The 20,460-nt window shown below is 40.4% G+C and overlaps 3 protein-coding genes across 3 annotated transcripts; 2 read left to right on the forward strand and 1 right to left on the reverse strand.

Annotated features, from left to right (window-relative positions):
• Positions 1-115: 115 nt before the first annotated feature.
• Positions 116-11,280, forward strand: srpk1a (SRSF protein kinase 1a). Its single transcript, XM_077003731.1, has 16 exons — positions 116-210; positions 1,079-1,133; positions 2,103-2,230; positions 2,495-2,603; positions 2,723-2,810; positions 3,211-3,298; positions 3,681-3,787; positions 4,026-4,191; positions 4,671-4,696; positions 4,928-5,156; positions 5,456-5,818; positions 6,032-6,132; positions 6,460-6,567; positions 6,955-7,024; positions 9,289-9,381; positions 10,019-11,280. The coding sequence occupies exons 1-16, from the start codon at positions 198-200 to the stop codon at positions 10,201-10,203; spliced, it is 1,929 nt and encodes a 642-aa protein (XP_076859846.1). The 5' UTR covers positions 116-197; the 3' UTR covers positions 10,204-11,280.
• lhfpl5b (LHFPL tetraspan subfamily member 5b) lies at positions 10,955-13,265 on the reverse strand. Its single transcript, XM_077003732.1, has 3 exons — positions 12,737-13,265; positions 11,582-11,821; positions 10,955-11,393 (listed from the first exon to the last, which is right to left on the reverse strand). Exons 1-3 carry the CDS (start codon positions 13,146-13,148, stop codon positions 11,386-11,388), a joined length of 660 nt encoding a protein of 219 aa, XP_076859847.1. The 5' UTR covers positions 13,149-13,265; the 3' UTR covers positions 10,955-11,385.
• A 1,010-nt stretch (positions 13,266-14,275) lies between these two features.
• On the forward strand, positions 14,276-16,880 carry LOC143511665 (colipase-like). The gene is made up of 3 exons (XM_077001246.1): positions 14,276-14,748; positions 14,915-15,037; positions 16,045-16,880. The coding sequence occupies exons 1-3, from the start codon at positions 14,653-14,655 to the stop codon at positions 16,171-16,173; spliced, it is 348 nt and encodes a 115-aa protein (XP_076857361.1). The 5' UTR covers positions 14,276-14,652; the 3' UTR covers positions 16,174-16,880.
• Positions 16,881-20,460: the final 3,580 nt, after the last annotated feature.

The raw sequence follows: 20,460 nt of genomic DNA on the forward strand, positions 1-20,460 counted from the left end.
TTCGCTCAGGAAATGCATCATGCAAATGAGCTGCTTCTTTTGTAAATGTGACCATGTTAGTCTGAAGGATAAAACTACCCCAGCAATGTGAACGGTATCGACGAGACTGCCTAAGGGGCGTGGCCACACGGTACAGATTGTATGGGGCCAGTGTCGCGCATGCGTGTGACATTCAAGCCACCAACTACCGGGCCAACATGGAGAGAAAAGGTAATCTCTTCTAAGATTATGCATACATATTATTGACTTTTGCCCTTTTATTGTTTATATATGTAGCAGGCTAAATGACGTCTGATTAGACTCAAGTCCTATTTATCTCGTAACATACAATGCACATCGTGAATATTTCGATAGTTACATGCGATTAAGCGTTGCTTAACGTCAAGGGTTAACGTTAGCTACCTCGCTAACTAATTTAGCTAGTTAGCTTGTTAGTCAGGCAGGCAACAAGCGAGGTTATTTAGCTACCAGTTACTCTGCTAGCATTAATTGTCTTTAATATTGTCACTAATACTTGTCGTCAGTATTTTACAAGACGCCCGCATTTGTTCATTCTAAGTCGTGTTTTATTCATGTTAAAATATTTAGCTATCAAGTTAGCTACGCTGTCAACTTGCTTGGATAGTGTGTGCGCGAGCGCAGATAGCGCGAGCTAGCTAGCGGGCTAACGTTATCCAGATACCGTGAGCTAGCTGGCTAACGTTATCCAGGTACCGTGAGCTAGCGGGCTGGCTAACGTTATCCAGGACGCTCCCTGGACCACGCGTGAAAACTTCTCACCGTTCAGCCGGCATAACGTCAGGCAGCCACACGAGTTGGTCGATTCGTGCATCTTTGAACCAGGGGAAACGTAGCTAGCTACATGTATTATATATATGGAGAAAGTGCACCGTTTACAGTTAGAGGTCCGGTAGATAGCTGCGCGAGGTAACGTTTGATATGTGGATATATGGATTGCAATATTGTGCACTAAAATCAAACGGAATTGCCATATGTGTTTCTCGCAGTTCTTAATTAATAAACATATTTGTGTTGGTGATGCGGTTGTTTTCAGAAATGTTTCTTCCCCTCCTAACAGTTCTCGCTCTCCAAGCGAGGAAGAAAAGATCGAAAGCCAAGAAGTCAGTCAAGAAGTGAGTTTTTCTTTCTGGAAGTTTTAGAAAGTTCGCCTCAGTCTCTACAGTTGTGAGAGAGGCACAGATGAAGAGATGCTAGTCAACCAACCACAGTGCCGAGTAACGAACACCAGTCATTTCAGCCTTCTATTGCTATTAACCTGTTGAAGTCAGAAATAGTTTGTGTTGGGAACCTAAAAATGGTTAAACCTTCAAAACCCTAATTGACGCATTCAGCCTGTTCAGGGTCCAGGAACCACCATAAACACACATGTAAATCTATGGATAATTCAAGTAATCTAGTGTGCCATAGTCTGTTTATAAAACATATTCCAACCTTCTAGGAACAAATAAGCCCAGAGTGTTTTTCCACCCTGTTTCTTTCCTGCACAGCAAGATTAACTCTAAGATGGATGCATATGTCAAAAACACTGAAAGAGATTTTTGAGAGGTTACCAAGTAACTTGAAGAAATGTTCAGTTGATGATGATTCAACCTAGTTGTTTGATTTTGCAGTATTGTTTTTGTAGTGTTGTGAAAATCTTTGCAGGTTTATCCTCATGGATAATAATAGTACTACGGTATATTAACATTGCTGAAAGTAGAATATTAGGTTCTGACTTGTTTGATATGATGATGCTTTAGTATTGGATTCTGCCAAGCATTTGGTTTGATGTATTAAAAAGCCCAAAAATAACCCACTGGGGAAAGTTGGATGGTGGTTTGAAATCATCAATTATATTGTAGCTGTTGCAGTTCAAGAATGTGCAAAGTGTTTGGTTATTTGACATGTACGTTTCTGTCCACTTTAATTCATCTGGTATGATTATTTTAGCTCTTAGCTTAAATCTGATGAGGTCTTTTGTAAGGTTGTGATATTTTAGGTCATGGTCTCACATGTCATCACAGAATCTCAAATGTTAAATCCTGAGAGAGATGGTCACAGCCGCTGGGGCAGTGCAGTTTAAAGCCCTTGCTGTTCCCCAGGCCTCCTCAGCCCCCGAGGGGAGTGTCCCATCAGCATCCACCTGCAGAGCCCCAGCAGCAGGAGCCTGATGAGGAGATCTTGGGCTCCGACGATGAGGAGCAGGAAGACCCCAACGACTACTGCAAAGGTGAGCGCAATGCTCCCGTTATAATATTGATGCAGTATATTGTGCCTCTTGTGGTATTTGCTACTTCACTGTATGTGTCTTGATATTGCTATAGATGTCTTTTTTGCTTATGAGGGATGAATTATGGCAAGTGTGGAAGTTTTAATTAGACTGGCCCATTAGGACTAGTGCTGGACACATTCACTTATACAGAAACCAATTGGCCTTACTGTGGTTTTTTTGTTTGTTTTTAATCTAATGCATATTGCCTTTTTGTCTGCCAAGGTGGCTACCACCATGTGAAGATAGGAGACTTCTATAATGGGAAGTACCATGTGATCCGTAAGCTGGGTTGGGGTCACTTTTCCACGGTCTGGCTCGCCTGGGACATCCAGTAAGTTCTGCTTTTAAACAAAGAGGTTTCTCTGTCATGTCTTTTTTTTTTCCTCTTTTTAATTCTTTCTTCATTATATTTTCTCCAAACTTCATAACCTCCCTTTCTCATTTCTCCAGAGGGAAACGGTTTGTGGCAATGAAGGTGGTGAAGAGTGCGGAGCACTATACTGAGACAGCCCTGGATGAAATCAAGCTGCTGAGATCTGTAAGTGCTGGACACGCACTCATGTCCAGCCTGCCAAATGATGCACTGTTCTGTCTGTCGCAGTCTGATACACTGACCTTTCCAGCAGTTCAGCCCACAGTGACACTGCAGATGAGACCTGTGTGCTGGTGCAACACTGCAACAGATGCTTTTTGCTGTTGTATCCTCTCTCATACGAGTCTCAGTATGTGTGATTCTTGGTTTTGTGTACAGTCCTACATTTGTTAGATCCTGTTCATTGTGTGTGTGTGTGTGTGTGTGTGTGTGTGTGTGTGTGTGTGTGTGTGTGTGTGTGAGTGTGTGAGTGAGTGAGTGTGTGAGTGAGTGTGTGAGTGAGTGAGAGAGAGAGAGAGAATGGCTATGTGGTACATTTACAGTGCTGTTTCTATGATGTGTGCAGGTTAGAAACACGGACCCTGATGATCCAAACAGAGAGATGGTGGTTCAGCTGTTGGATGACTTTAAAATCTCAGGAGTCAATGGAACTCGTATCCTTTCCCATAATCCCCATGGTGGGGTCTGGGGGTTTGGGTGAGCAGAGGGGGGTGTTCTCAGGAGTGCTTAGAAATGCTTATGCATGCACAGGTGTGGGAAATCAGGCTGAGTTCAGTGTCCTTGTGGTAGGCAAAGGTAATTCTTACTCAGGTTGTTTTTTTTTGTTGTTGTTTGTTTTTATGAGGGTTTACATTCTTCTTCCACATGGCCTGGAGCAACCACACAGTCTAACCACAGTATTTTCTTTTTGCACTAGACAGAATGAATTATTGTATGTTAGATGTTGTTGAGATTAAAATGAGCTATCAATGAAGTTCTTATGATGAGTTGAATACTGGAATACCGAGTGTTGTTTACCTTAACTTGACATCCCAGATGTGTGTATGGTATTTGAAGTTCTGGGACACCACCTACTTAAGTGGATTATCAAATCCAACTATCAAGGCTTACCTCTACCTTGTGTGAGGAGCATCATAAGACAGGTAGCACTATGTCTTCACCATGCCCAGTGAAACTGGGGTATCAACAGGCAGCTGTAGTGGCAGCAGCAATTCTTTACTAATATATGTAATTATTAAGTGTATTTATCTAGTAGGTTTTTTTATTTACCAGACTGAAATTAACAGGTTTTAGTGGAGATTAAACTAGTGTTTTACCAAATGAGCAAGTCTTTTTTTTTGAAGTGAAAAAAGAAGTGAAATTTGTTTGATACTTTTGCAGGTTCTCCAAGGCCTTGATTACCTGCACACAAAGTGTAAAATCATCCACACAGACGTCAAGCCTGAGAACATCCTGATGAGTGTAGATGAGACGTATGTGAGGAGGCTCGCAGCTGAAGCCACGGAGTGGCAAAAAGCAGGAGCTCCCCCTCCCTCTGGATCAGCAGGTTTCTTTATCTCTCTCTCTCTCTCTCTCTCTCTGTCTCTGTGTGTGTGTGTCTCAAACCTCTTCTTTGTTTGCATTCTCTCTCATGCTTATGCAATCTCTGCTGTCTATCAAACATACTGTTTTTAGACACATGTAGGCAGCTCCTTTGCTTTGTTTTCAGTGTAACAACCATTTCCACCACCTTTCCACCACATTATCTTTTCCAATAATAACAATAAAAAAAGTTTTAATAGCATAGTATAGGCATGTGTGAACTTGTTCTGTGATTTGATTCTTGTGAACTCTCTTCACTGGTTAATTTCAATATACACAGATGTTTTCACAGTCCCTTGTGCCCTGTCTGATTACTTTGTTTGCATGTGCAGCATGGCATTTGTGTGACAGTGGAATCTGTTATGTGCATGCTTTCTAACACAGACCTTTTCTGTCTCTCTTTTTTTTTTTTTGCTGACATTTTTTCCCCTGTATGTGTTTCAGTGAGTACGGCACCAGCACCTAAACAAGTAAGTCAGCATGTGGTTTCAGAAGCAGTTGTAAACACCCCAGCAACTCGCCCTCAGTTTTTTCTTTTTTTTCAAAACCGTGAGACTACGATGAAAGTCTCAACAAAAACAGTTCTCTCAAAAATGCTTCATGCATCTTTTCTTTGCGAGCAGTGGCCCTGCCCCATCGCAGCTCTGCTTGCCGTGGCTGGCAGGAACACGGTTAACCTGCTCCCTTGACTGTCCCGCCAGGCTCCCAAAATGTCGAAGAACAAAAAGAAGAAGCTGAAGAAGAAGCAGAAGCGTCAGGCGGAGCTGCTGGAGAAGTGCATCCTGGACCTGGAGGAGATGGCCAAGGGGCCGGAGGCTGGGCGGGAAGAGGAAGAGGAGGAGGAAGAAGACCCACAGTCACCCAGATCGCCTCTGTATGCACCTCTCAGACATGCCTCAATTGTTGACATCGCTGAAGAGGAAGAAAACGGTTCGTTTGTATGCACAACAAGGCTTACATCTTGGGTTTTTTGTGTACAGTCTGATGTTAATTTCCTAAAACCTTTGCTGAAAATGATTTTATGAACACTGGATGGTTTCAGGATTAATGTTATCCCTGTAAAGATAAATATTATGAAAGGTTTTGTGTTCTTTGAGCTCTTTAAGTGGAAGGAATATAGATGTCATGCTTTGAATTGGCCTGAATTTATTAAGAAAGACTTTTTGTTTTAAAACCTGCTCATTGGTGGATGGTTATGCGATTTAGCATCATCTTTCCTCTCTGACCAGACAACCCCAGAACACGCCTGGCCTCGGACGCCTCTGCTGAGTTCAACTACAACGGCCACCTCCCTGACAGTCAGGCCTCGCCTCAGGACAATGGTGATGAAAATAACCGACAGACACAGCAGAAGCAGGAGGACCACCACAACGCTAATTCTGGACCTTCTAAGGAGGCGTCCCAGAACCCCTATGAATACTGTAATGGGACCAGCTCTCCCGAGCCAGGCCTGGACAGCCCCAGTAACGGGGACGTGAGGGAGAAGGGAGCCCTGGACAGCCCCAGTAACGTGGACGTGAGGGAGAAGGGAGCCCTGCTTGACAGGCCAGTAATGGACAACGACAGCCCCGCGCAGGAGAGCCTGAGAAACGGTCCGCCAGCTTGATGAACACTGTTCTGAACTTTTAGTTTCACTTTCTTTTCTCCTTTGAAATAATGCTGTGTGTCCGTGTGTGTGTGTGTGTGTGTGTGTGTGTGTGTGTGTGTGTGTGTCTTCCAAACATGTATATATTTCTATATTTCCCTACTTCCAATTTGTTTTCACTTTTGATAATTTCTAATTGTAACTGTGACCTCTTTAATAGCCAAGTTATCGGCGGGAAATCTTCTGATCAATCCTCTGGAACCAATAAATTCGGACAAGATCAAGGTCAAGATTGCAGACTTGGGCAACGCCTGCTGGGTGGTGAGAGGCTGTTCACTTTCCTATTCTTTGCCAGCTGCTTTTAATGTTGTGCCATGGACATCCAGCTGTCTTTCCTCTTTACGATGAAGCTCTTGTGTGGGAAGATTCTCATTGACATTGACAGGAAACATTTAAATTTAAAGATAAACTGTCTGTTGAAGGGAATCAAAACTAAATAATTTGATACACCTTAAAGGAGCTATAGCAGATTATGACGACTTGACAATGTAATGTTGGTAAAAATCAGAGGTTAAAGCACATTTAATGTCCATCACAATAGTCATGGCCTTTTCTGCCGCATGTCGTCCCATGAATTGTCTCCTACAGCACAAACACTTTACTGAGGACATTCAGACGAGGCAGTATCGCTCCCTGGAGGTACTTATTGGAGCAGGTTACAGCACACCGGCTGACATATGGAGCACAGCTTGTATGGTGAGAGCTGCATTACTGTAGATTATATACAGTACAGCAGCGAAAGTTGATTCTGCCAGTAAAATATGAAAAGCTGTACATTTACTTTGCAATGCTCTTTCTTGGCATCAGTTACAGTTCATTTTAGTTTTGTAAAAGTTTATTGAACACAATATGGTGTGTGTGTGTGTGTGTGTGTGTGTGTGTGTGTGTGTGTGTGTGTGTGTGTGTGTGTGTGTGTGTGTGTGTGTGTGTGTTCAAGTGTGTGTCATCACTAAATGGAGAGATGAGTCTGGAAGGGTCATTATAGGCAACTGTTTACAAGAGTACATGAAGTGCCAACGGTTGTTTCTTGGGATTTATTATCATGTGTTCTCCCTCCCTCTCTGTGTGTCCCCTCAACGGCAGGCGTTTGAGCTAGCCACCGGGGATTACTTGTTTGAGCCCCACTCTGGTGAGGATTACTCCAGAGACGAAGGTAAAGCTGTTTCTTTTCAATTGTCTCCACTCGAAACAACGTGCTGACCTCTTTGTACTGATACTGGTTGTTCTCAGCCATTACTTCGCTACGCTTGACTGGAGGCACATTGTTCTTACGTGTTGCCCTGCATTGGCATAGCTTCGGTTAAGGGCTAGGATTAATATCATCAACCACACAGTGTATGCATACTGAGATACTGGGTTTGTACACCTCTTCTGGTATGACTGATCAGTGGAACACAAATGAGAATGCTTTTCATAATCTGCATGCTGTTTGCTGATGAACACTGTTGTAGTGCTGCTGAATTGTTACCACGTCACGTGCTCTGTCTCGGCTCTAGTTGTTTCTAGAACCACTCCAAGGAGTATTATTTTGGAAACATAAATGTTACTGGGCCTGTATTCCTGTTTCTGTTTTCCGTGTAACAATCGGGGCAAGCAGGGCGAAATTGAAAGACGGCTGTACACCTTCTCTGTTCTGGTTTGGTCTTCACACGCTTCTCATCTCAACTGCTTTTCCTTGTGTACCTCTTGGTACACTTTAGATGTATGTATTTATAAAAATACCCCATTTGAGACGGCAGTTTTTGGATGATTGTGGGTAGCCTTATGTTTGCTCAGTATGGAGTATATCTGGTCATCGGTCAATTATTTGACACAATTTTTTTTTGTTTTAGTGGAGAGATGTACAGGGAAGTTTAGCATCACCGGCATTTAAACATACCTCAGTATCTCGTCATAGCCAGTAATCTGGTGAGCCTGCTTACTCTTCTGTTATGTTGCTTATTACTTCAGGTTCTTCTTCTGTGTCTTTACTCACATCTAGGCATGCCAGTATGTAGATCTACTGATCTGCATGACCAGTAAATTATATCTGAGTTCACTGCACTAATGTGCAAAGCAGTTGGCCCTAGAAATTAGACTGATTTGGGTGTTACCATTGACATAAGGACAGCTTATGCAGTGCATCGCCTATATGCTACAATTAAGCTGTCTCTCTCATGTCATCTTTCCTGTCCTGTGTAGCATTTATTTTATCTCCAACCACATCAGTTCTCTCCCTCACGGCCCCCAGCTCTGTGGGTTTATCAGCCTTCATCTGAATGGTAATTATTTAGAAATCAGACTAACAGCTACAGTACCTTGACATGCCTTGTTCAAATATGCCTCCTGCTGTTGGTGACGGTGTACACCTTACAATACTCAAGAAAGAGAATGAGTCTTAGTTTGCTATTTTTCATCTTGATGGTAGTTAAAATATTTCCATATACACACTCTGATGCTGAGCTCCTGGTGGACTTTCTTATCCCCAACATTTTATTCTACCCCTTTGATTCCATGTGTTAGGTTTCATAATTTTACACTGTTTTAATTTTCCTAACCAACATAGCAGATTTGATCAGGATGTGAAAAAATTGCATGTCTGTCATGCATTGACTTCTTCCTCTAGACAACATAACGTGATCATTCAGCTATTGAGTAGAATTCCATGCCACTGCGCTCCGAGTGGGGGAAACTCTCACAGGAATTCTTCAGCAGGAACGGTATGCGCTGGTGCACCTCCTCTCTGGGCCTCCAGGGCAAGCACGATTGAGTCTGCAGCAGTGTCTCTGACAGCACGGTTCAGATGCAGACACGCCTGTGTAACTCTGAGGCATAACAAAATGGTGCAGATACTGCTTTGATAAATCTCTACAATCACCGTAAACGTGTCGTCAACATGGTGGTACTTATGAAGTTTTTTCTGCCGAAAGTGATGTGCACGATTGTGTTTGTAAATGGATACCATTTACCAACTTGCAACTGATATCAGAAGCTCATTTGGAAATAGAGCATGAACACTGCGGTAGAGCGTTCCTGATTTTCAAGTCCTTGTCCAAGTCCAGAGATACTGACTAGTGCCCATCCTCTAAAGCAGTGCGAAATTTAGGTACTCTTAATAAACTGCTAACTAGAAAGTTGCACACTGACACTGACGCCTGCTTGAACCGCTTTGAAGTTGTGCCTCTGGCAGGTCGTGAGAGGTTAAGATCTGGTTAGAGACCAAAATAAAGCCACCAGTCTTCACTGCAGACTATTATCTCCGTGCTGTCAAGAGTTGAACAGGCTGCTTCATCTCCACTGTCCCTCTGGTCCCAGGGTGGATAATTGACCATAAACTGTGTTTGATCAATCTGCCGTTTGTTTCTGCCTCTCCCTTCCTCCCTTCTCTTTCCAACCCCTTTACAACACCCCCTTTTGTGTTGCCGTGCAAAATGGCAGACCACATTGCTTTGATCATTGAGCTGCTGGGGATGGTTCCATGCAAGCTCATAATGGCGGGAAAATACTCCAAGGACTTTTTCACCAAAAAAGGTAATGTTGTCTTTTGAATTCTTTGTTTTTTGCTAGATATTCTCAGTAGGAAGCAGAATTAAGGACATAGATTGTATAAGTGGGGTATGTGAATTGAAAGGTGGTGGTAAACAGTCTATACATATACTCAGTATCTTTAGTGAATTTTCATACCTCTAATTGGACTGTGAAACCAAAGAATTGTTTTTGTGACGCATGGATGTTTATTAGCACCTTTGCAGTCAGGATATCATTGTATGCATGTGTTCATGTGTATGTCTCCACAATCTTGTTTTCTGTTAGGTTGCACCTAAAAAAATTCATTAATTTTATGTCTAGTTCATCACAGTGAATAAATTATTACTACTATAAAAAAAACACTTGATCTGATTAAAGGTGTATATTGCAGAGTGCACTCGCTTTTGATGGATATGCAACACTGAAGTACCTTAGTTGACATACCACAATTACATGGTGTTTATATACGTTTTCAGAGTGCACCGTGACTTTTATCGGTGTCTGGTAATTGTACATAATCCAGCTGAGATTTGTAAACACCACTTTAACCACTGTTGTACTTTACGATCATTTCATCCAAACCGTGCGAGGAAAGAGAGGCAGGCGCGTGTGTGATAGTCTCCAACTACAATCTCCGCAGGCGAGCTGAAACACATCACCAAGCTAAAGCCGTGGGGTCTTCAGGAGGTGCTGCTGGACAAGTACGAGTGGTCTCCCGAGGACGCTGACGCCTTCACAGACTTTCTGGTCCCCATGCTGGAGCTCATCCCTGAGAAACGAGCTACAGCTGCCGAATGCCTACGCCACCCCTGGCTCGCCCTCTAGTGTTTTGCCTGAGCCACTACAATGCTCCACCAAGAAAAAGAGACTGTATAAGTTTTAAGCGCATAACCGAATGCTACTTATTCGTTGTGTGTGTGTTTTGTGTGTGTGTGTGTGTGTGTGTGTGTGTGTGTGTGTGGTTGGTTTCTTGTTCGTGTCACCTGAGGAGCACTGTCTTGAGTTCTATTTCCTGAGGCAGAGGTTCTACGTACCTCTCAATCTCTATTTGGACAACACATGAATGCGTTTTAGGGAACATTGGTAGTACTGAAACCGTGCCCCGTCTGTTCAAGGACACGTGTTTTTTACTAAACCACCGACTTGAATTAAACTTGGGGTAAGTGAAAGACTACATTAAATGGATCATTTTGTTACATATGTCTCCTAGATTTAGGATGATGCACATTGGAGATAGAAGGCTGTGTCAGAGGGAACTAAAGGTTGTGTAAATGGGTTTACATTGAGACTGTAGGAAATTGGTTTAACTGGGTTGTAGTTTATTTCAGGAAATGCCACATCACTGTGTAATTTTGTCTCGGCATCAGTCATTTTCAGTTTTTTTCCCTATGTGATGAGGCATTTTGGTCTGTCACATCTGATTACACTTGAGTTTTTTTTTCTTGTTGTGATCAGTAGGAAATTGTTCAAGAAGCTTCCACTGAATCAAAATAGTTGTTAAAACACCACCAAAAGGGGCAAAAATGTGAAAAATGTTTGTGTGTGGGGATGTGTGTGTGTGTGTGGGGGGGGGGGGGGGGGGTGTATGTATATGTGTACCAAAGACTTGGCCTTGATCTGTATATTACAGCCATGTACAGTTTTTAAATAAAAACTACTATTGTATATTAGCTAAGAGTATTTAGCTGGACAGAACTGTTTTAATAAAGCATTTGGAAGATGGGTGCAATTTCACTTCCGTTCATATTTGAATTATTGAACTGCATTCACTTCTGTGTTATGGTTTTAGGAGTCTAGATGAGCACTGTGCAAAGCTAAGTTTACATTGTATAGGAATTCAAACATGTAGCTCTGCATGATAGATGTCAAGAATAAAAACAAAAATGTGATAATGGAATTGAACATTTTGCTGCTGTGTCTATCCATCCACGTTTAATGGTTGTGCCATTCCTCTTGTTAATAGTTGCCAAAGTCTTCAGCCTTCGAAAGTCCTTTAGTCTTCAAAATTTATTTTCCTGTTGTGACAAATGAAACTGCCATGAACAGCCTTGGAAATCTGGAAGTTTATATTTAAGCTTCATACATTTGGCAATGCCACAACAAACAATGAACTTTGGAGTCAAGTGTAAATTTGGCAAAGTGCTACGCTTATGTGCCAAATATGCTGAGCATTTACGGTGTGCATGTAAGCTATGACTCCTACCTTCACCACTATCAACTTGGAAGTCGTCAGGCAGCAGGTTGTCTTGCCGGTTCCCCAGAGTGAAAGCGAGGAGTGACAGCATGAGTGCGTCCAGAATGCAGATGATGGCCAGGATGTAAGCCCAGCGTATGGTGCAGTTCCCCAGGCTGTATTTGTTTGTGCGTTCACCGCACATGCGCTTCACCTCAGCAGAGTTCCATCCATCCGGGTAAATCATACAGCCCATCACCAGCAGTGCAGCTAGAGGACAGTGTGTAGTGTTTTTGATGTTTAATAATAATAAATTTAATGAGTTTTGTGGGAACATGAACCGCCCGCACAGAACTATGCTAAATTGAATGCAAAATGGTTATTTTGTAAAATCAGGCAAAATTTCAAAGCTAAATTGCATGCTAAAGGACATAGTACTATATGTTGGTATATATATAGATATATTAAAGTAAATATTAATTTACATAAATAATACCATATCTCTTTTACTTTAATAATTAAAAAAACACCTGGATAACATTTCAGGTAAACGTTGCAGGTAAAAAAGTACACACCGGATGCTGCACATTCCAGTATAGTAGGCATTTAGATATGTTTGCTGAACTATCATTGACAATATAGCCAAGCCGATATACCCAAGCATTTAGTTGAATCACGATAGAAAATCAACCGAATATTAAATTTGCTCCAACATTTGTATTCCAGAGGACTGATTAAATAATTACATAGAATAACGTCATTAGCTGATATGTGTTTGCTTTGTTATGTTTGCCTAGTTTACAGCTAGTGTAAAATGGTAAAAGGTAATGGTCACATAATAATAAATTGTTTTACTCCTTTATTTGTATGTGGCCTGGAGAGGTTTTGATAATTTTCTAAATTTTATTTCAGTTTAAAAGGAATATTTAAATTAGGTTTACGCATTCATTTCTAGTTTTATCATTCTAATTCCAATCTAGCATTACTCTGGACTGTTGACTTACATTGAGGCATGCTGAATTTATAGACTTTCATTTGAGGCATATGTCGTTTAGTAATCAAAACCTAAATCCTGAACCAGTATAAACTATTTTAGCATATATACTGCTTTAGTATGCCACTTTGAACACTTGATTTCAAAATAGAGAACACTAATCTCACATTATTTACAATGGCACCTTTTACCTGATGCGGTTTGCATCCATCCACATATCTTGTAAACACTGGCAGTGCTGCAGAAGAAGAAAAGACTGAAGCACACCATAGTGCCCACGTTAAGGAACATCGCAGTGCCTACAAAGAACATCGCAGTCTTGAAGGCCTCAGATGGAATCGATTTGAAATCAAGGATGCTCCCTTTGCAGACCAGTTCTGTGGTTATAGGGTTACCAATACAATAGTAGAAGAGGCCAAAATATCCCGCCTGTGGGGTGTTGACACTATCGCCGATCCAGTAGGGTTGAATGAAGACCACCACGGTGATGATGGCAAAACAAATGGTGAAAACTGCCCACATAACACCAATGGCTCTAGAGTTTCTAACATAATTGGTGTGGTAAATCTTGGCTGCCTCTTGGGCAGGAAGCATCTTTTCCATGTTGACAGTGATTTACAAATATCTAAAAAAATGAGCAAAATCCAACACTTTCAACGGGCCAACAAAAGTGTCAACAAAATTCTCAGCTCTAGGATCTGTATCAAGTTAGATATTCCCATCACCAGAATCCACTAGTTGCTCTGAAGAAAAATGAATGCAAATTCCTTTGGCATTTCTGAGGATTCCCACATACTGTTTTTCAACATTCAACCTAAAAAATTCAGCATAACAGGCATGACAGAGATCCTTTTTGCAGTCTTGTCTGCTGTTTAAGTGCACAGGTGGTTGTGAGAGGCAGGAGAGCTCTGTGTGTTCTCTTCCATGTACTTATCAGTTAGTGAAGCACTGGTAATGGGATGTATGTCACCTGTTCTTTTGTGTCAGAAACAATATCCTAGCCAACAAAGGTGTCAGGATGTAAATTATAAATGGTTATGTGATCAGTAGAATTAGATGACTAATGCTCATTGTATATCTGATTACTTCTACTCCAGTAAACTTAGTCTTTGTTAGTCCAGGCCAAACGCTTAATGAATGTCACACAGAGGGTTGGAGAAGCAGCGGGGCATCGGTACCTGGATAAACCACTGCCATCTTGAAACATCTACTGGATATCTTCCTAACAAACAAAATATTGTAATGTTTAATGAAGCACCGAATAGTCTCTACCAATATCTTAATAATACATTAAAATCCTTCAGTCCAGATAGATTGTAGGCATATAAAAAATAATTTATATGAAAAGTTATTGAAAACACATTTGAATATAGCTTTATCTTGTTTACTTTAAATGTTTGAGTTAAGCATCAGCTGTCTGCAGATAGAGGTTCTAAACCAGACTATCTATCTGGGCCTGGAATGTAATTTTTCTGTTCAAAATAAGTTATCTCATCAGGCCGAACCAGGCCAACTCTGCAGAACACTATTAGCAAAAGGACGTCTTAAGATGCTACACTTTTCATTCTTTTTCAACACCATTCCAGTATTATAGGATTTAGTTTTCTTAGTCGAAAAGATAGCAATAAAGTTATTATATGTATTTATAAAAGTAAGCTCAATATACAGCCTATTAATAAATCAATAAATCTATCTTTAAAATAAGTCATTGGGCTTTACAAAGTGTTCAAACTAATTTGCTTGCAATAGAAAAAAATGATTTATTTTTAAAATATACACTGAAGATAGCTACATTTTACACGTTTCCAACACAGATCTGTTTTAGAGGAAAAGCCACAGGAAGATATTGTCTGAAATAGTACACAGTGTGTTAGAGGCGCCCTGCTGGGAATAAACCTTCTGTTCTTAGTCTGGCTTAATGGGAATCTGGCAGTGTTTGTTCATCTGTCAGCCACCTAATGGTATGTGCTGTAGATGTACTTTACTTATGTTTGAGCAAGATAGCCTTTGTTAATGTTATTAATGTTTGATAGGCACTTGGATATAAAGGACCAAAATCGCTCCACGCCAGTGTGACTGGACTTGGAAGGATCTAGAAAGAACAATAATGAGGGCTCTGTTGGTGCTTGCTCTGTGCCTGGTAGCCATGGCTCTGGGCAGCTCTCTGCATACTCCTGAAGATCGGGGCATCATCATAAACCTGGTAAGAACATAGACGGTAATGCGCACATGGCTCTGATGCGGAGACTCAAATGCTTTGGTGCTGTCCTCTCTCTCCGCTGTTCTGTGGAGAGTGCACGCGTGCTGCTGTATACATGCCTGTTAAAGAATCCATATTGGTTTCTGGCTACGCGGCGTCTGCTCTTTAGAACAACGGTGAGCTGTGCCTCAACAGTTTGCAGTGTAAGAGCTCCTGCTGCCTCCGCCACTCGAGTATCAGCCTGGCCCGCTGTGCTCCACGCGCCGCAGAGAAGGACATATGCTCCAAAAAGGTACAGCCCCTCGCGAGCCCGCCAGGCCAGGGTACCTGCGCGCGCAGCAGCTCCCTCTCGGTTCGGTGTTGAAACGTTCCAGTCTGTTCTATTCCCCCCCCAGTCTGGTCAAGTCTGGACAAGCAGCCACATCGTGTTTTTCTGTGATATGTACATTCAAAAGCAATAGCGGTAGCGAAACGTGCTTTACAAAATTTATTCTGCTTTTCTTTGATAAGAAAGTAGTATGAATGTAATTAAATGTAAATGTAATTGTAATGTAATTAAAGTGTAATTAAAGATCACTCCAGCTTTTCATTGTAATTATAGAACAGGAAACGTTTTTATTGGCCCAGGCAAGGTGACAAAGTGAGGGTGAATTTCTACTTCTTTAAAAAACCAAAAAACTTCAAGGTCATCAGAAATCTTATCTGAACGCCAATGTGTAAAAAGACAGATAAACAGATAAAGAGTCAGATCAGCCATAGTCCAGGTTTTAGGACTGCCACAAATTAAGCCTTCCTATATCAGCATTGCAAATCACTGCACCCACAATATCAATGTTCATTTATAATTTAAGTATTCAAGTAATATTTATATATTATATATTGTATATATACACACACACACACACACACACACACACACACACACACATATATATATATATATGTGTGTGTCACACACACACACACACACACACACACACACACACACATATATATATATATATATATATATATATATATATATATATATATGTGTGTTCGTTCCTTCATTGATTTCTAATTGGACTTTTAAGGCAGTGAAAGTAAGAGTAAGTGCAAGTTAGAATAGGTGTCATGTCCCTCTGGATGGTACCAACTGCATTAGCAACTGGTTGCCTCAATGGAAATCACTGTGGGTTTTTATTCTTTGTTAGAGTAACATTACTCTGTTTTAAGTCATTCGTGAGTTTGCTATTTCCTGCATTTAGGGTATGGAGAGATGCGGATCTCTAGTATTTAAATATGTTCTTCTCCCAACAGAGCCTGTATGGTACTTATTACTACTGCCCGTGTGAGAACGGACTCAAGTGTGAAGGTGATGTGTCCATTGGAGGAGCAATTACCAACACCAACTTTGGAAACTGTGCAGACCCCCAAAGTGCCATCTAAGACTATCTGGACAATAAAGAATAAGGCCATCTTAGTGCTTCAGTTGTGATGGATGACACATCACGGTATAAGGAACTGGGAATTAGATTAAACTGCAAAATTCCTCATGGCATCAGTCAATAATGCTGCAACACAATAGTATTTGTCCATTGTCCTTATCAAAACCATATAGTCCAAATATATATTATCTCAATATATAGATGGTCAGCCAAATTACATAATACTAATTGGTGGTCATAAGCTTGTATTACTTTATGCCTCATTAGCCGCATATATTTAGCAGTTAACAAAGGTAATTTGGTAACTGAATATGTATTGGCTGATTACATTTAAGGTAAGTGAAAAATATGTTCTAGATTTTTCTCTAAATCATTCATGTCATGCTATATGGCCACTGCTCATCTAATCTAGGGCCACACTTCCTCATTAATGTAGGTGTGTCATAGAATACATTTAGGGAACAGTACAAGCAATAAAATAATGAAAATGGGAAAAGTTTTGGCCAAGCGTATTTTCCACTGTGTCTGATCTATGGCGGTGAGTCAGCAGTTTGTGTCACGAACGTATCACTCACACTGATGTGAGGGTGTAGGGTAAGAGGAGACCAGATCTGCCGGTCTCAAACCGAAGTGAACGTTTTGTCACGTTAAACCCCTTTGACGCCCCCTGGTGGCAAACTGCCTTTAAGGCAGCTCAGCAGCAACTGGCAGAGGACAAGGTTTTTAACTCATATTTGACCACACTGGATTAAAAAAAAACCTAAAGATGGATACAGTGAGCACTTATACAGTTAATTAAATGTAAATAATTAATCAATTATCAATTATTTCTAATCAAAATTCAGGGAAAGATCTTAATTGGAATAGTACAAACTTCAACATATGTAAATTAAAACGTTCAAACTATTGTTCCCAGACACATTGTATTGTGAATTGTACTGAGATCAACAAACCTTTCCACATTCATAATGGCATTTAACAGCTATTCAAACATGTTTTTGTCACAAGTTGAATAGAATTCAGACTCTTTATGCATTCATTAAATTCAAGAAGCAGACACATCACAGTAACAGTCAGTTACAGGGATACAATCACGTTAATATTTCAGATCTGTTTCAAACGCCCAGTCCACAGGGTGCATTTCCACCTCACCAAAATGTGCAGATCTAATCGACAGGTGCGGTAGCTGGCCGAGTGGCACAACAGCTGTTGGATCGCGGTGCTGTGAGGCTCACGTCTGGGTAGCCACGGTGACCAGCAGCTCCAAACGGGCGTCCTGCTCGGTCTGGCTGTCTAGCGGGACGGCCTAGCGCGAAAGAGAGGAACGTCCCGCTGAACAACCTGGAGCAGGGCTACATGGGTAATATTGAGAGCACAGTTTGGAATATGGCAGCACAAACACAAAAATCGCAATAGCAAACAATGGAGTATTGCACCTGTCTGTCAAAAAAGTTTGTACCGTGACATTTGGGGACACAGTACAGCCAACATAAATCGTCTAATTGGTTTTGCAAGTAGACCACAGGAAATGAAAAAAAAAAAAACGTCCTGTTATTACAGTGTTTCTTGGGCAGGTTTCGCAAACGTGCTAAATATCAGGTTGAAAAGGAATATTGCAGTGGTTTTGAACTAATCTGCCTCCAGGACAGTGGAAGCTCCATTCCGGGAAAAATCTGGGGCCTTAAAAAATGAAAATAACTTCTACTGCAACACATTTTATTGAAAACTTAAGGATAGTTACTGAATTCCTTTAAAAAATGTCTAAAATAATCAACTAAAAATGTATGGACATTTGAAACGTGACTATACAGCCTCAATACAATCTTAACTCCAAATGTCTTAGATCTGACATGAGGAAATGTACTACAAAAGCTGTTCTTATATAGTTTAATTAATTTTCCAACCACTGGAGCATCACTGTAGCACTTCTGGTTGTTGATAATGCATGCCTGATCACGGAAACTATGCTTAATTTTTACTCAGTGGTGGTTGGTCAGCTGTACTGTACAAATTCTTCCTTCTGGAAAAAACTGTTGCATATCTAAAAGAACAAACAGTCTGTACCAAAACAAACCGCAACAATGCCCTCCAGACTATCTGAGTCAACTAAAGTTGCTCACCAGGAAGCATTCATTTGTCTTCTTTCGATACACCACGTAAATAGCAGCATTTCCACCTGTCCTCATCCTTTAGAAATGTCACGATTACAAGAACTTGAATCAGATAAACACAGTGCTACAGGAAAAACTAATTATATTACCCAAGTGTTATTATAATGAATATGCATCCATGTTAATCATGATTTTAGACTATATTTAGTCATGTGCAATATATGCACATCCACCTAAGACAAATGATGCATACAGTAACATTTTGTGTGTCCAAACTTTTACTTAGTAACACTAAATATTATTGTTACTCTAACCCTGCTGTTATGCTAGTCTACTAATAGGTTTTCCATGGCATTGTCATCTGACACCACAGCTAGTTTACAGTCAAAGTGATTGTACATGAAGTTTTTGATTCCTGACAAGATCAGTTCAGTGCCACTCCTCTTGGGATCATGTCCAAGGAATGTACCCTGATTTAATTAATAAATGATTAGCATGGTGCCAAGAGGCAGTTTGGGTAAGTAGCCAGGTTACACCTTGGAAACAGTCAAGTCATTTGATATTTAAACCCAAACCCCAATAATAGCCTGACCCACAGGGTGTTTGAAACAGAAGAAAAGAGTTTTTATGAGTTTGCTTTTGAGAATTTATTGATTCATTTATTTGTATATTTGTGACTAAATGAGATGTTCAATTTAGCATGACTACTTGCACATTGAATGTCCCATTTATGGCTAGCCTACTGCAGTGTATCCATTTTTTGTCAAAATGCTGGATATGTCTAACCTATAGAAATATGTCTCCCCTTTGGAAATATGTCTCACCTATGGGATATTTCTCATGGATGGGATATTTATCCCATAGGGCATAACTTTAGGTCATTGGTGTTAGCATGACTTTCATGCGTATAGACATTACCAACATTTTTCTTGTATTGTCCTTGTCATACCTGTGTCAATGGCAAACTGACATTTACTTTGTGGATGTTTATGGATGTTTGTGTACATTTGTGATCAACAGGTGTAAAGCTGTTTGACAAATGTGGCTACTATTTTGATTGTGTTTTTTTTTTGTATGTGTATCACATGAATACCCCCACCTCCATCTGGAGTCATAAAATTGCAAAATGCCTTGTTCTGGATAATGTGCAAGTATTGTGAAATCTGAAATTGTCGGTATTAGTGGTACTATAAACACAATAGTCTACTAACAGAGTCTGATGAATGCTCATCTGTGTACATGGCCCCAAGGGTCTTCATCAGCTACGTGATTGATACTGGTAGTCTGTTCACGCTGAACCTCAGTTCACTTCAATCTGTCATTGGATTTTTATTGGCAGATCCACTGTAGCATAAATGATTTGACAGAATTAAAGCTTTGATTTAGCATATGTGCAGATGCCAAGGACTTATTTTAGAACTTATTTTTGCACTAAATATCAGAACTTGCTTTCAATGGAAGTTGGGGTTAATGTAATGTACAAAGTTTCATGAATGGGGTACTGTTTTACATAAATGATACTATACTGTATAAAGTATGCCTATATTTATAATGTCCCCAAATATATTACCAAATATCCAACAGTATATTGTATAATTAGCATATATTGCGTGTTAGATTGTTGCCTTATTTATTAACTCAGCTATTTATTTATGGTTGTGCAGCATTGTTGGAAAGTCTGCTGCTCTATGGTGATGTAATCCAGATGATGACATGCCCACCTAAAGATAACAACAAACACAGACACTTCCAACTCTGGTTTTAGAAGTGTAAATCACATCTAATAATCCAAAACAATGGCTACACTAATGCAGAAAAGCCTCGGGTCATCTTGACAGTGTTGGCAGTTATTGTGTTTATGACCAGAGTAGATCTACACCAAACCCCTTATTTCATTTTCCATTAATAGTTTTACTGTATGCACAGAAATGAAATATTGTTTTTCACCAGAAGTGCAATTACCTCTGACACATAGTAAACATGATTAGATCACAGCAGTAAACACTGGATTGCCTGAGGTTATCTTAGCAGTTGTTCACCATAAATCTATCCTTAAGAAACAAAATAATTTTTTATAATCTTGTTGCTTATACTCGTAATGCATTTTAACTCTGCTGTTGAGAGTCTCACAGTCATTTACCTCTAACATTAAACAATGCCAATCTCAATCAACAAAA

This window comes from Brachyhypopomus gauderio, chromosome 4, assembly GCF_052324685.1.
Source record: "Brachyhypopomus gauderio isolate BG-103 chromosome 4, BGAUD_0.2, whole genome shotgun sequence".
In the NCBI taxonomy this organism is placed as follows: domain Eukaryota; kingdom Metazoa; phylum Chordata; class Actinopteri; order Gymnotiformes; family Hypopomidae; genus Brachyhypopomus; species Brachyhypopomus gauderio.

Bases quoted from the DNA above. Each gene is read 5' to 3' on its own strand.
- srpk1a (XM_077003731.1), top strand. The intron at 4,192-4,670 runs GTTTCTTTATCT...TATGTGTTTCAG, and splicing joins CCCTCCCTCTGGATCAGCAG to TGAGTACGGCACCAGCACCT. The intron at 5,819-6,031 runs GTCCGCCAGCTT...CCTCTTTAATAG, and splicing joins GCAGGAGAGCCTGAGAAACG to CCAAGTTATCGGCGGGAAAT.
- LOC143511665 (XM_077001246.1), top strand. From the start codon at position 14,653: ATGAGGGCTCTGTTGGTGCTTGCTCTGTGCCTGGTAGCCATGGCTCTG. The intron at 14,749-14,914 runs GTAAGAACATAG...TCTGCTCTTTAG, and splicing joins GGGGCATCATCATAAACCTG to AACAACGGTGAGCTGTGCCT. The intron at 15,038-16,044 runs GTACAGCCCCTC...TTCTCCCAACAG, and splicing joins AGGACATATGCTCCAAAAAG to AGCCTGTATGGTACTTATTA.
- lhfpl5b (XM_077003732.1), bottom strand. From the start codon at position 13,148: ATGGAAAAGATGCTTCCTGCCCAAGAGGCAGCCAAGATTTACCACACC. The intron at 11,822-12,736 runs GTAAAAGGTGCC...ACTGTCCTCTAG, and splicing joins ATGGATGCAAACCGCATCAG to CTGCACTGCTGGTGATGGGC.